Below are 13,699 nucleotides of genomic sequence, written 5' to 3' on the forward strand. Positions count from 1 at the left end.
AATCATGCTAATCATGTTAGATGCATGCTAACAACATGCTAATTATGTTTAAAAACATGCTTATAATGCGCTAATCATGCTAGAAACATGCTAAACATGCAAGAATCATGATAGCATGCTAGCAACTTGCTACAATCATACTAGCAATATGTTAGTACCATGCTAATCATGTTAGAATCATCCTAGCAAAATGTTAGTAACTTGCTAATCATGCTAGAAACATGCTAATCATGTTAGAATCATATTAGCAACATGGTAGTAATTTGCTAATCATGTTAGAATCATGCTAACATGTTAATCATGCTAGAATTATGCTAGCAACATGTTTATAACATGCTAGTTATGCTAGAATCATGTTATTAACTTGCTAATCATGTTAAAAACAAGTTAGCAACATGCTAATAAAATGCTAATTATGCTAACAACAAGCTAGTAACATGCTAACAATGCTAAAATCATGCTAGTAACTTGCTAATCATGCTAAAAACAAGTTAGCAACATGCTAATATAATGCTAATCATGCTAACAACAGGCTATGAACATGCTAATCATGTTAGAAATATGCTAATCATGTTAGATGCATGCTAGCAACATGCTAATTATGTTAAAAAGCAAGCTAGTAACAAGAATCATGATAACATGCTAGCAACATGCTAAAATTATGCTAGCAATATGTTAGTACCATGCTAATCATGCTAGAATCATGTTAACAATATGCTAGAATCATGCTAATCATGTTAATATCATGCTATTAACATGCTAATCATGTTAGAAACATGCTAATCATGTTAGAAACATGCTAATCGTGCTAGCAACAGGTTAGTGACCTGGTAATCATATTACAATTATGCTAACAACATGCTAGCAACTTGCTAATCATGTTAGAAACATGTTAGCAACATGGTAACATGAATCATGCTAGTAACATGATAATCATGCTAAAACATAAGTAACTTGCTAATCGTTATAAACATGCTAACAAGATGTTAGTAACATGTTAATCAGGATAGAAACATGCTAATCATGTTAGAATCATGTTAGAATTATGTTAGCAACATGCTAGTAACGTGCTAATCATGCTAGAATCATGCTACACACGTTAACAGCATGATAATCATGTTAGAATTATGCTAGTAACATGCTAATCATGCTAAAATATGCTAGTAACTTGCAAATTACGTTATAAACATGAGAGCAAGACGACAGTAACATTTTAATCATGGCAGAAACATGCTAACAATATGCTAATCATGCTAGAAACATGTTAGTAACTTGCTAATCACAGCAGCAACATGCTATGAACATCCTAAATCATGTTGGTGCTATGCTAATTTATGTTAAGCGACATGTTATTCATGTTAAATCATGCTAGCAGCATGGTTTAACCATCCTAAATCATGGTAGCAACAAACTGATTCATGCTAGAAACGTGTGTTTTCCCACTCTGTCCCAAACGTCAATTTTAACAATTACTTTCAAACTTTAAGCTTTTCGAAGTTATTTCAAACTTTCAGACAAGGCTTTCTCAAGCCAACTTCAAAGTTTGTCTTTAAACTTTACTCATTTAGTTATTTATTTATATGTATACACGTATTAAAATGTACGTACTTATTAATGTTTATATATTTTTTACACTATATATATTTATTCAAGTCTATATATTTATTTACGTATTAATATTTACATGACTTTTTTTTTAACAATAGATCTCGTCTATGAAACCATGGGATGAGCTCATTTTAAATGAAGGGAGGAGTCTGTTGCTAGGGAAACTGTATTGTTTACGCTACCTGCTCTGTCTGTGTGCCGCAGCTTCGCATGCTGGGAAGCAGCTGTTGATCTCTCTGTCTGTCGGTCTCATCTTCTCTCTCCTTGATCTGCTGCAGCTCCAGCTCCTTCTGTTTCAAACACACACAATGTCAAATCAGCACCAGAATTCACACGCAGCTTTGAGCTGTAGAGCCGAATCAGTGAAATCACAAACACACAGTAACGCCATGCAGAGCTGCTCGAGCAACACAACATCACATCTGAAGAATTGAAGAGAAATGCAACGAAACTCATGAACAGACAGAGAAAAGTTTATAAAGGAACGGAGCGTGACATGAGTGAAGCTCTGCTCAACTAAAGTCAACGTGAAATCAAATTGACCTTCTCAATCAGTGTCTCTGGTCTAATTCTGAGTCATTCATCACTGCACAATATTCCTTCAGAAGCAATATTTAGAAAAAAAGCTTGTTTTTTTAATACGCATCAAAATGTAACAACTTTCACCTCTGAAATAAATGTTGCAAAAACAAAAATCATGTTAGCTAAATTTGTTAAAAAGCTAAAAATGAATTAAATCATAAAAATTAAAAATTCAAGTACAATTTAAAAATAAAAGCAATTAAAATAAAGCTAATTAATTAAACCATACAAATATAAAATTAAAAATAGATAATTTACATAAAATGCATAAAATATAAAAAAACAAAAATTACTCATAAATAATTAAATAATAAAAACATGAAATTAAAATAATTTAAAAAAAATTAAAGATTCACTAAAAATTAACTCATGAACAGAATAAAACCAAATTAAAATAAAAGTAAACATAAATCATAAAAATGTCTAAGTAAAATAAAAGAATTAAAAAAAAACTAAAAACATTTATTAAAAGTTAACTTAATTATAAAAATATAAAATTAAAATAAATGACTTTAAAATAAAATAAATCAAAAAATAAAAAAATAAAAATAATCACTTTGAAATAAAGACTAATTAATATAAAAATGACTAAAAAAATCATAAAATAATTAAAAAATAATAATTAAAATAAAACAAAAAAATAAATATTTAAGTATAGGCATTTAAATGTGCTGTTAAATAATAGAAATATTAGCTTAAAACTGCAGTGGGGCAAGTTAATATTTTAATATTAATATTTATATTCATCAATAATTTTTATCAATAATTTTAATATTTTCAGTGCACAATATTCTTTCAGAAGCAATATTCAGGAAAAAAAAAATTTTTTCTTAATATTGCATTAAAATGTAACATCTCACAATTAGCTAAAAATTTAAAAAAAATAATTAAAAAAGACCATTTAAAAATAAAAACAATCAAAATAAAGCTTATAGTTAACTAAATCATACAAATGTGAAATTAAAACAAATACATAATTTTAAAATAAAAATGAAATTTACTAATAATGTTTAACTAATTCAATCATAAAACCGCAAAAATAAAATTATTTAAAAACTAAATTAAAAATGTATTCAAATTTACATTTTAAAATTTAAAATAAAACCCAATCAAAAATAAACTTAATACAAATCATAAAGATGACTAATTAAAATAAAGAATTTTTAAATAAAAACAAAATAAATACATTTATTAAAAGTTAACTTAATTATGTTAACTTAATTTTTTAAGAAAAATGTTGTTTATATATTAAAATGACTATATATATATAATTGATTGCGATTAATCGTTTGACAGCACTAGATTAAATATTTAAGTATATACATTTAAATGTAAGTAAATGTGTTGTTAAATTATTGAAATATTAACTTAAAATTGTAGGGAGGGCAAGTTAATGTTTAAAATTTAGTTAAAAGGGGTTCAGTGTCCTAGTTTGGGAATTCCTGACTTCAACAATGACTAACTAGCTGTTTGACTGCTGGTTAACATTCAACAGCCCAGGTGATGTCAGCAGAAATTTCCTTTCAGACGTAGAGCTACATTTTGAAATTAAGAAGCAGTGAACTTCCATTTCATGTTGACTTTCATATCGACTGTGGAAGCGGACGGTCCATGCACACACGAGAAAGAGAGCGAGAGACAGGAACAGGAAGTGCTTCCACAGGAAGAGGCGCAGACCTGCAGGAGCTGCTGGTTGAGTGTGTGTATCTGTGCTGTCAGGAGTGTGTTCTGCTCCTGATAAACCTCCAGCTGACGCGCGTGTGACGATCGAAGCGCCTCCAGCACGCGGCCGTGTTCCTCCTCCTGCTGGACGAGCTCAGAGCGGAAGTCCTCTTCATCATCATCATCATCTGCTGGGACCTCTGTGTCTTCCTGCTCTTCCTCAAGATCATCATCAAACGTCTCTGAAGGGATTTCGCTCTCTTCTCCGACCTCTTCATCCTCACCTGTTTTGTGTTCAGTGCTGTAGATGGGCTCTTCTTCATGAGACTGTGGAGTCAGTGTTAAACTCAATGATCAGACGTCAACAGCTGATTATGGGCTCATGGTTTCGTGCAGCGTCAGAGCTGACGCTCCAAACACACACACAGTGACCAGAAACAATAACAAGAACAATCACGCTTTAACGCTAAGAGAACAGAGTCACCTCAACTATTGATATATTGATAATCATATAACTGAAATCACTTGTTTTTCTAACTGATGAAAAGCTCAAGCATCAAGAAACAGACAACAAAAATGCTGAATAAACAGAAACATCTACTGGGGTGAATGATTATATAGTTCTTGTTAAAGCTACCTTGTTATCTTGCTATCTTGTTTTTAGTAATATTTTGAGTTAATTTATATTTTTTTTATATATGCATTTTTTTAAAATGTCTATAAAACTTTTATTAATTTTACTTATTTTAGCCACTCAACACCATGTTTATTTTAGTATCATTTAGATACTATTATAGTTTTTATTAACAGTTTCTTTTTTTCTAAGTTTTAGTAATTTTGTTGTGTGTTTTTGTCATTTTTATCAGTTTTTTTTTATGTCTACATGACTTTAATTAATTCGGTTTTAGTTTTACTTATTTATTACGTCAAGTAAATAAGAAAAAAAATGTTTTCTTGAAATAAAATAATTCCTTTTTTATATTTTATTTTATTTCAAATTTCAAATGTATAAGACCGATCAAAATAAAATTTACAATCACAAAGATGACTAATTAAAATAAAGAATTTAAAAATAAAAACAAAATAAAACATTTATTAAAAATTAATTTAATCATAAAAGTGTAAAAATAAAAACTGTGTGTGTATATATACATATACACACACACTTTTTTACGTTTTAGTTTTATTTATTTTAGTATATCAAGATAAATTAAATTTAAAAAAAATGAAAAATGTTATTTTTTTATATTTTATCTTTTATTTAATTTAATATCAATTACTTTATTTAATGTCAGGTTTTTATGTTTATTTTTATTTATTTTTGTACATCAAGTTAAACTAAATGAAAATAAACTAAATGTTTTCTTGACAACAAGCTGAAATAAAATATTTTAGTACATCAAGATACTATTATAGTTTTTATTAACAGTTTTAAATTTTTTTGTTGTTTTGTTTTGACTGTAATGTTTTAGTAATTTTTGTTGTTTTTTGCCATTTTTATTTTTAATTTTTTTAATAAGTCTACAAGGTTTTTACATTTGTATTTTGGTTTTAGTTTCACTTATTTCAGTTACTTTATTTCACATCAAGTTTTTTTATGTTTTAGTTTTATTTATCTTTGTACATCAAGTTAAACTAAATGAATATAAAAATGTTTTCTTGGTACCACCTGAAATTTTTTATATTTTATTTTATTTCAGTTACTTTATTTCATGTCAATATTTATTTCATGTTTTTGTTTTATTTATTACTACTCGCTGAAATAAAATAAGTTTAGGGTTTTATAATATCTTATTTCTTTTTGTGGATGTATTTTCAGTCAACTATAGCAACCTTATGGTGAACTACTCCTTTAAACAGTAAATTATTTTCTACTCTGCTTTTATAATATTTGACTCTGACGATATAAACACACTGACAATTCATTCATCTGATCTCTTCCATTAATTCAAACCTTGGAATGAATCTGACAGGAGTTTATATCAGTTAAATAACGTGCTCGTTCCCATCTCATCAAACACACTGGAGATAAAGCAGTGTGTGTGTGTGTGTGTGTGTGTGTGTGTGTGTGTGTGTGTGTGTGTGTTCATGCAGTAAATGTGAGCTGAAGGGCTTCAGTGCTACAAAATAACACTCGTCCTTCAGATCCTGCACTCATGGTTCATCGTACTGCTCATGTAAGCTCATATATTAATGAAAAAAATTAATTTCATTAATGACCAAATTCTAAATCCTCTCCATAAAAATGAACAAAATCCATAATAAAAGCTGAACTCGTGAAGAACAGCGTTGAGGAACCTGATCATCCCAGCATTTGTTGTTGTTATTAATGTGATCTCACCTTCATCAGACTCACAGAGTTCAGCTGATCCTCTTCGGCCTCCTCATCCTCGCTGATGTCCGTCTGTATGGCGGTGCTGGTCTCGCGGGCCTGTTTGCTGATCCAGGCCTGTTCCGTCTGCTGAGCGAATTCAACCGACATCTGCACGATCACCTGACACGGCAAACACAGCCAAATTAACATTAGCATTCAGGACTTCAAATTCATAAAAACGTCAAATTCATTCAGCCGTCAATTCAAGACATTTGACATGTTGAAGCTATTAATCTCATCTCTTTACTATTAGTTATAGCACCAAATAAACATGAATAAACATCAGAAGGTGTTCTGAAATTAATCATGAATCATATAACCAATTAATCAATCAATGTTTCAACCATGGAAAGATGTCAATAAAACAGATTAGAGCTGCAAAACGATTAGTCGCAATTAATCGCTTCACAATAAGTGTATGTTTACATACTCTATGGTGCATACTTACGTATCTGTAAATACACACACATACATATATATATTAATGAAAAATGTTAAATTTATATGTAAAATATTTATATTTATATATAATATAAATTATATACAAATGTTTACATACAAAACACATTCAATACATAGAATTGTTTAAAAATATATACATATATGTGTATTTATATATACATAAATATAAACAGTATTCACACATATAGTACATAAACTTTTATTTTGAATCGATCAGTCGCAACTAATCATTTTGAATTAGTTTTTGTGTTTTTTACTTTAATGTTTTAGTAATTTTGTTGTGTGTTTTTGTCAATTTTATTAGTCTTTTTATATTTCTAGATGGTTTTTGTATTTTGGTTTTAGTTTTACTTATTACCTCAAATAAATGAGAATAAAAATGTTTTCTTGGCAACAAGCAGAAATAAAATAAGTACTTTTTTATATTTTATTTTATTTCAGATACTTTATTTCATGTCAAGAGTACTTTTATGTTTTAGTTTTAATTATTTTATATATATTATAAATCATATACAAATGTTTACATAAAAATACTTTTTTAAAATATATACATTTATGTGTGTGTATTTATATATACATAATAAATATAAACAGTACACACGCATATAGTATGTAAACAAAATTATTTTGAATCGATCAATCGCAACTAATCGTTTCGCAGCTCTAAAACAAACTGTGATCAACAACGTAACGTAACATCACATTTATGTCAGGAAAGACATTCAATGACCACAAACTTGATAGTTAGCTAGAGAAATACCTCTAAAGGAGTGTTTTGATAAATATCTACACTATATTACATATTTATTATATTTTCCTTAATTTCAACAACAAACTAGAGTAAAAACATAATTAAAATAATCATTAAATTGATGATATGGAGACTGATTAATGTGAAATTTAATATTTGCATAAAAAAAAAAAAAATCAATATTCAAATTTTAGAGACTTACTGATGTGCAATTTAATATTTGTATGTTTTGGTTTCAATTTTCAGGCTAAATATTAAATAAAATTAATTTCAGTGCATTATCAGCAGAAAAGAAAAAAAACATTCCCTATAAAACAACCATACAAACTTACGTTTTCTTATTTAAACAAATAAACAAGCAAACAAACATGCAAAAAAAAAACTATTTGGTTTTGGTTTTAGTTTTTTGGCTAAATTAAGTTTTTAATTTCTGTAAAAATTTAATTTCAGCGCATACCCTAGAATAAGCAAAATTTCCAACAAAACGTCTCATAACAATACTTCACACAAGTTTTCATATTAAAATAAAACTAAGGGAAAAAGTATGCAAAAATAAATAACATTATTATATTATATTACATTACATTACATTATATTATATATTTATAGCTAAATATTATACTATATTATATATTTATAGCTAAATATTATTTAAAAAAAATAATTTTGGTGCATCATCAGCCGAGACTAAGCAACAATATTCTTCATAAAACTCCACAAACATTCCCCAGGTTTTCTTACTAACGTTAAAAAAAAAACAAAAAAACAACACACACACATACAAATATTAAAAAAAAAAAAAAAAAAAAAAAAAGTAAAAAGAAAAAAATTATTATATATATATATATATATATATATATATATATATATATATATATATATATATATATATATATATATATTATTTTTGGTTATGGTTTTGGGCTAAATTTAAACTTTTGGTTAAGAATAAAACATAATAATTTAAAAATGATTTCAGTGCCTCATTAGATGACAATGTTTTAAGTATCACAGGTATATTTGTAGCAATAGTCAACAATACATTGCATGGGTTAAAATGATGATTTTTCTTTTATGCGAAAAAATCATTAGGATATTAAGTAAAAATCATGTTCCATGAAGATATTTTGTAAATTTCCTGCTGTAAATATATGAAAACTTAATTTTTGATTAGTAATATGCATTGCTAAGAACTTCATTTGGACAACTTTAAAGGTGATTTCCTCAATATTTAGATTTTTTGGCACCATCATATTCCAGATTTTCAAATAGTTGTATCTCGGCCAAATACTGTCCTATCTATATATCATACAAACTTCACACATTAAAGCAAACATGTAATATAAAGCCATATGACAGTCTTTTAAAGCACCTTAGCGATCTCCTCCTCCAGGCGTCTGAGATCGGGTTCCTCCTCCGGAGATGAAGCCCGTCGCGCCGCCACGTTTCTGAGTCTCTCCAGGTCCTCACGAGACAGACCCACTGCCACATCTACAGAGCGACGCTCCTCATCCTCATCCTCATCCTGAGACAGAAACAGCAGAGAGAGATGAGACAGACACAGAGAGGAAGAGCAGAGGAAGGAGTCGTCGTCGAGCGTGTGTGTGTGTGAAAAGAGCTCTTTCTCGTGGACGGACACACACGTGCGTCTCACACACTGAAGGCCGTCTCTCTGCTCTCAGTGTGGCTGAAATCAATCCTCGTTTTCTCTCTGAATCTCATTCAATTGGTAAAATAAGATCCAGACTCAGAGATTCAGAAGCTCTTTTGTTGCACATTGGTTTTGTTTCTCTCTTGTTTCTGTATATATTCAAACATCCCTCTGTTTGTCTCCTTTCATCACTGTTTCCTCGATTCAGAATTGATGCTTTAACAAGAATAGTATATTTAACAAGTACATGCGTTTCTGCTACTAGACTGTGCTTTCAAGAAACATGTATGTGAATGAAGCGTACAGAGATGGAGACGTTCACTCAAGCGTGATCAGGGTTTGTGTTGTGTAACGTCACTCATGTGAGATGTAGGGCAGCTCTCAGCCGCAGGCCGCTTACTACAGTTTAACACACAGTAGAGCTACGAAAGATACAAGGAAAATCAGAAGATCTGAGAGAAACACTGAGAGGTGAGACTGACCTGAAGATGTTCACGGCGCTCGTCTCCCGTCAGCGGCGCACAGACGCTCGGCACGCTGGGAAAACACAAAGAAACAGAGAGCAAGAGAGTCAACGTCACACGTCACCAACGCAGAAACACTGAGCTCATACACCACAACACAAGGTTTGACGAGTGAAAAATGAATTAAATTACACAAAAAAGAAATTAACAAATTAATTAAATAAAAAATAATTAATTAAATAAATTAAACAAAAATTAAATAACCCGATTAATTAAATAAAAAATAATTCAATTCAATTCAACAAAAATTAAATTAATCAATTAAATAAATAAATAAAAAATAAATAAATTAAATTAATTACACAAAAATTTAATTACTCAATTAAATAAAAAAATTAAATTATATAAATTAAACAAAATTAAATTAATCAATTAATTAAATTAAAAATAATTTAATTAAATAAACTAAATAAAAAATTAATTATAGAAATAATTCCAAAATAAAAATATTACATTACATATTAAAATATTACATTAAGTTAAACATCATACACAATATTATATAAAAGTAAATTTAAAAAAATGATATACCAAACCAATACCTCATGACAAAAATATAAAAAAATGATATTATATTAATTATATTACAAATTATATAAAAATGATATATTTTGCATAAAGAAAACTACTTCTGCATGAATGATGTGAATTTCAAAAGTGATTGATTGTCATGAAAATAATGCAACAAATCTTTGAAGAACCCACAGCTGAGCTTTTTTTAGAATTTTTGTTTTTAAGTTTTTTAAAGACATTTTTCAAAACATTTTTTTTGTTCCCCTGGAAAAGGTTTGAAACATTAGGGTAAATAAATAATATAAGAATTATTATTATTGAATGAACTAAACCTTTCATCATCCTAAAACAGGCTTCATTTTTTTTATATAAGTATTACTTCTTATTTTGCCCTCCATAGGTTTTGAGAGACGTATTTATTGCATGTTAGACATTTAATCATTTAGACAGTAGTTCTCAAACAGGAAACCTCAAGATGACAAAAAAACTGATTGAAAATAAATAAATAAAAATGATTTTTTAATTTACATTTTCTAATTACATTTTTAAATGAAATATTTATTTTTTTTATTTACATTTTATTTTTTTAAATTAAACATAATAAATAATTATATATATATATATATATATATATATATATATATATATTTTTTTTTTTTTTTTTTGGAAATCTTGAAGAACAATTAAAATATTAATTTATAACTAAAAAGGGAAAAACGTTTGGGTAGAAATATTTTTTTTAATTCCCTATTTTTCATGAACAACTGGAAAAGTGTTGTAAAGTGATGTAAATTCATTGGTTATAAAGAGTGGAAATCCTAAAGACGAAATAAACATGAAATCCCTTTGAATATAGTCTTTGATAATGAGGGGCCTTGAGGTTACAAGCCTACACTAAAGAAGTACAGAAGCTAAATGAAGACAAAACTACACAGAAACAAAGAGAAAGGGATTATTCGCATGAATGAGGTGTATTTCCTGAGATGTGACGATGAGTGTCCATTCGGGGGCAGCACAGCTCCAACCTCAAACCGTCAAACGCTGCAGCCGTTAGTCCTTTATCAAAGAAAATTCGCCTGGATTTGTCTCATCGAAGCACTCTCATCTCAGATGTGTGAGAGATCGACATGAGCTCTGGGCTTTAAACGCATCTATCGTGAATGAAAGCGCTTTAGAAACACAGAGACGGGCGCTCACGTTTGTTTTACAGGCCGATGAGAAAAGCCTGAGATCTGTGATCTGAAGCTCTAAAGCTGGTTAATATTTAAAGAGAACAGACCATCATTCACACACACAAACACACACAGGACTGAATTATGACCCGAGAGGCCTTGTGTTTTCAGCCTCAGTGTGTAAATGTCAGACTGACAGCAAATGAAAGTTACGAAGCTTCATTAAAAACGCTCAGCAGAGCGACGAGACAAACGCACACTTTAATTACAGCAACAATAACAGCTTTAATAAAGGAAGACGGATCGCAAAAGATGAGCTGAAGGTCACAAACACTGGCAGCTGAAGACCTCTGAGATTTTAAAGTTAATATTTATAAAACATTTGCATTTTCATGCCGAGATACTAGTATAGTTTTTATTATTATTTTCATTTTAATTTTAGTTAAATTTTCAAGTGATCCAAATAAAAAGAGAAAATAAAGATATAGATAGAGGTTTCCTAAAATTGTGTTTGTGAGTTGATAAGAAAACGAATGATTGTTCAAATCATACCAATGTTTAATTAAAATAAATACTTTAAAAACAAATGTTTTAATTCAGAAATTCTGTTATGTGATTTGTCAATTTTACTTATTTATTTAAGTCTATGTAGTGTTTATTAATTTTTATTTTAGTTAAAGTTATTTAGGTGCTTTAAGTTCAACTAAATGAAAATTAGAAATTTTTCCTTGGCAACTAGCTGAAATAAAATAACATTTGTTTTTTTAATTAATATTTAATTTAATTTCTGTTTGCTTTCATTTTTAGTAGGTGTTTTGATAGCTTTATTTTGAAATTATTTGCATATAAAGTGCTTTCAAATATTAAAATCAAGTTTATGTTTCGGTGGGACTACTAGTGAAATGCTGAAATTTCTGCCCATAGAAATGTTGGTAATTCTTTGCCTTAAAAGAGTAGAAACCATAAAGCAGTGTTAATTTAGTATCAGTGATATTTTTGCATATTTTTTAAATTATTTAATGTTTTTATATTTTGTGTTTCACATAAATTCCATTTAAAGTTTTAGTCATTTTGTTGTTTTTTTGCGTTTTTTTAATGTCTGATTTAAAAAAATAAATAAAATAATAAATTAATAAAAAAAGTTATTAAGGTGCTTCAAGTTCAGCTAAATGAAAATTTGGGAATTAAAATAACAGTTTTTTTTAATTAATAGTTAATTTCATTTCTGTTTACTTTCTAGTGTAATTTTAATATCACTGAAATACTATTATAGTTTTTATTATTATTTTGATTATATATTATATTATATTTTCAGTTTTCATTTTAATTTTCAATAATTCTGTTGTGTGATTTTGTCAATTTGATTAGTTTTTAATGTCCATATAGTTGTTTATTAATTTTTATTTTAGTTTTAGTTTTAGCTGTTTAGGTGTTTTAAGTTCAACTAAATGAAAATTTGAATTTTTTCTTTGGCAACTAGCTGAAATAAAATAACTTTTTTTTTTAAATTAATATTTCATTTAAAATTCTGTTTGCTTTCATTTTTTAGTCAGTGTTTTGTTTGTTTTAATTTGAAATTAAGGTGCTTTAAGTGAATGAATCCTGGAAATTAAAATAACAGTTTTTTTTATTAATAGTTCATTTCATTTCTGTTTGCTTTCTAGGGTAATTTTAATATCACTGAAATACTACTATTTAATCATTATACAATATATATATATATATATATATATATATATATATATAAGTTTTGTTAAAGTTTTAGTCAGTTTGTTTTTTTTGTCTTGTCTGATTTTTTTACATTTTTATTTCAGTTTTAGTTTTAGTTATTTAACTTTTAAGTTTAACTAAATAAAAATTAGAAATGTTTCCTTAGCTAAAATAAAATAACTTTGCTTTTTTTTTTTATTAATAGTTCCTTTAATTTCTGTTTGCTTTCTTTTTTAGTAAGTGTTTTGATTGCTTTATTTTGAAATAATTTGCATATAAAGTGCTTTCAAACATTCAAATCAAGTTTAATTTTTGGTCGGACTATTGATGAAATTATGAAACTTCTGTTCATAGAAATGTCGGAAATTCATTGCTTAAAAAGAGTAGGAATCCTGAAGCAGTGTTAATTGAGTATTGCTGATATTTTTGCATATTTTTTTTATTATTTAATATTTTATATTTTCAGTTTTACAAATTTTAGTTAAAGTTTTAGTAATTCTGTTGTGCTTTTGTGTTTTGTTATTTATTTATTTTATAGTTTTTATATTTTATTTTATTTCATTTTAGTTAACATTTAAAACCTTCCACCATTCAAACCTGCAAACTTTTAACTTTTATTATTTTTGCAGAATTTTTTTTTTTTTGCAGATTATTTTTGGATTATCACTATTTCTATTTTATGTTTATTAA

General features: G+C 27.7%; 1 protein-coding gene across 1 annotated transcript in view; it reads right to left on the minus strand.

Moving 5' to 3' along the window:
• akap9 (A kinase (PRKA) anchor protein 9) overlaps nucleotides 1-13,699 on the minus strand; it is a 134,170-nt gene that overhangs the window by 75,562 nt on the left and 44,909 nt on the right. The window contains 5 exon segments of the mRNA XM_051136960.1: nucleotides 1,791-1,898; nucleotides 3,868-4,179; nucleotides 6,194-6,346; nucleotides 8,812-8,964; nucleotides 9,573-9,627. Coding sequence (XP_050992917.1) covers nucleotides 1,791-1,898; nucleotides 3,868-4,179; nucleotides 6,194-6,346; nucleotides 8,812-8,964; nucleotides 9,573-9,627 — 781 coding nt within the window.

This window comes from Labeo rohita, chromosome 19 (genome assembly GCF_022985175.1).
Source record: "Labeo rohita strain BAU-BD-2019 chromosome 19, IGBB_LRoh.1.0, whole genome shotgun sequence".
NCBI classification, from domain to species: Eukaryota; Metazoa; Chordata; class Actinopteri; order Cypriniformes; family Cyprinidae; genus Labeo; species Labeo rohita.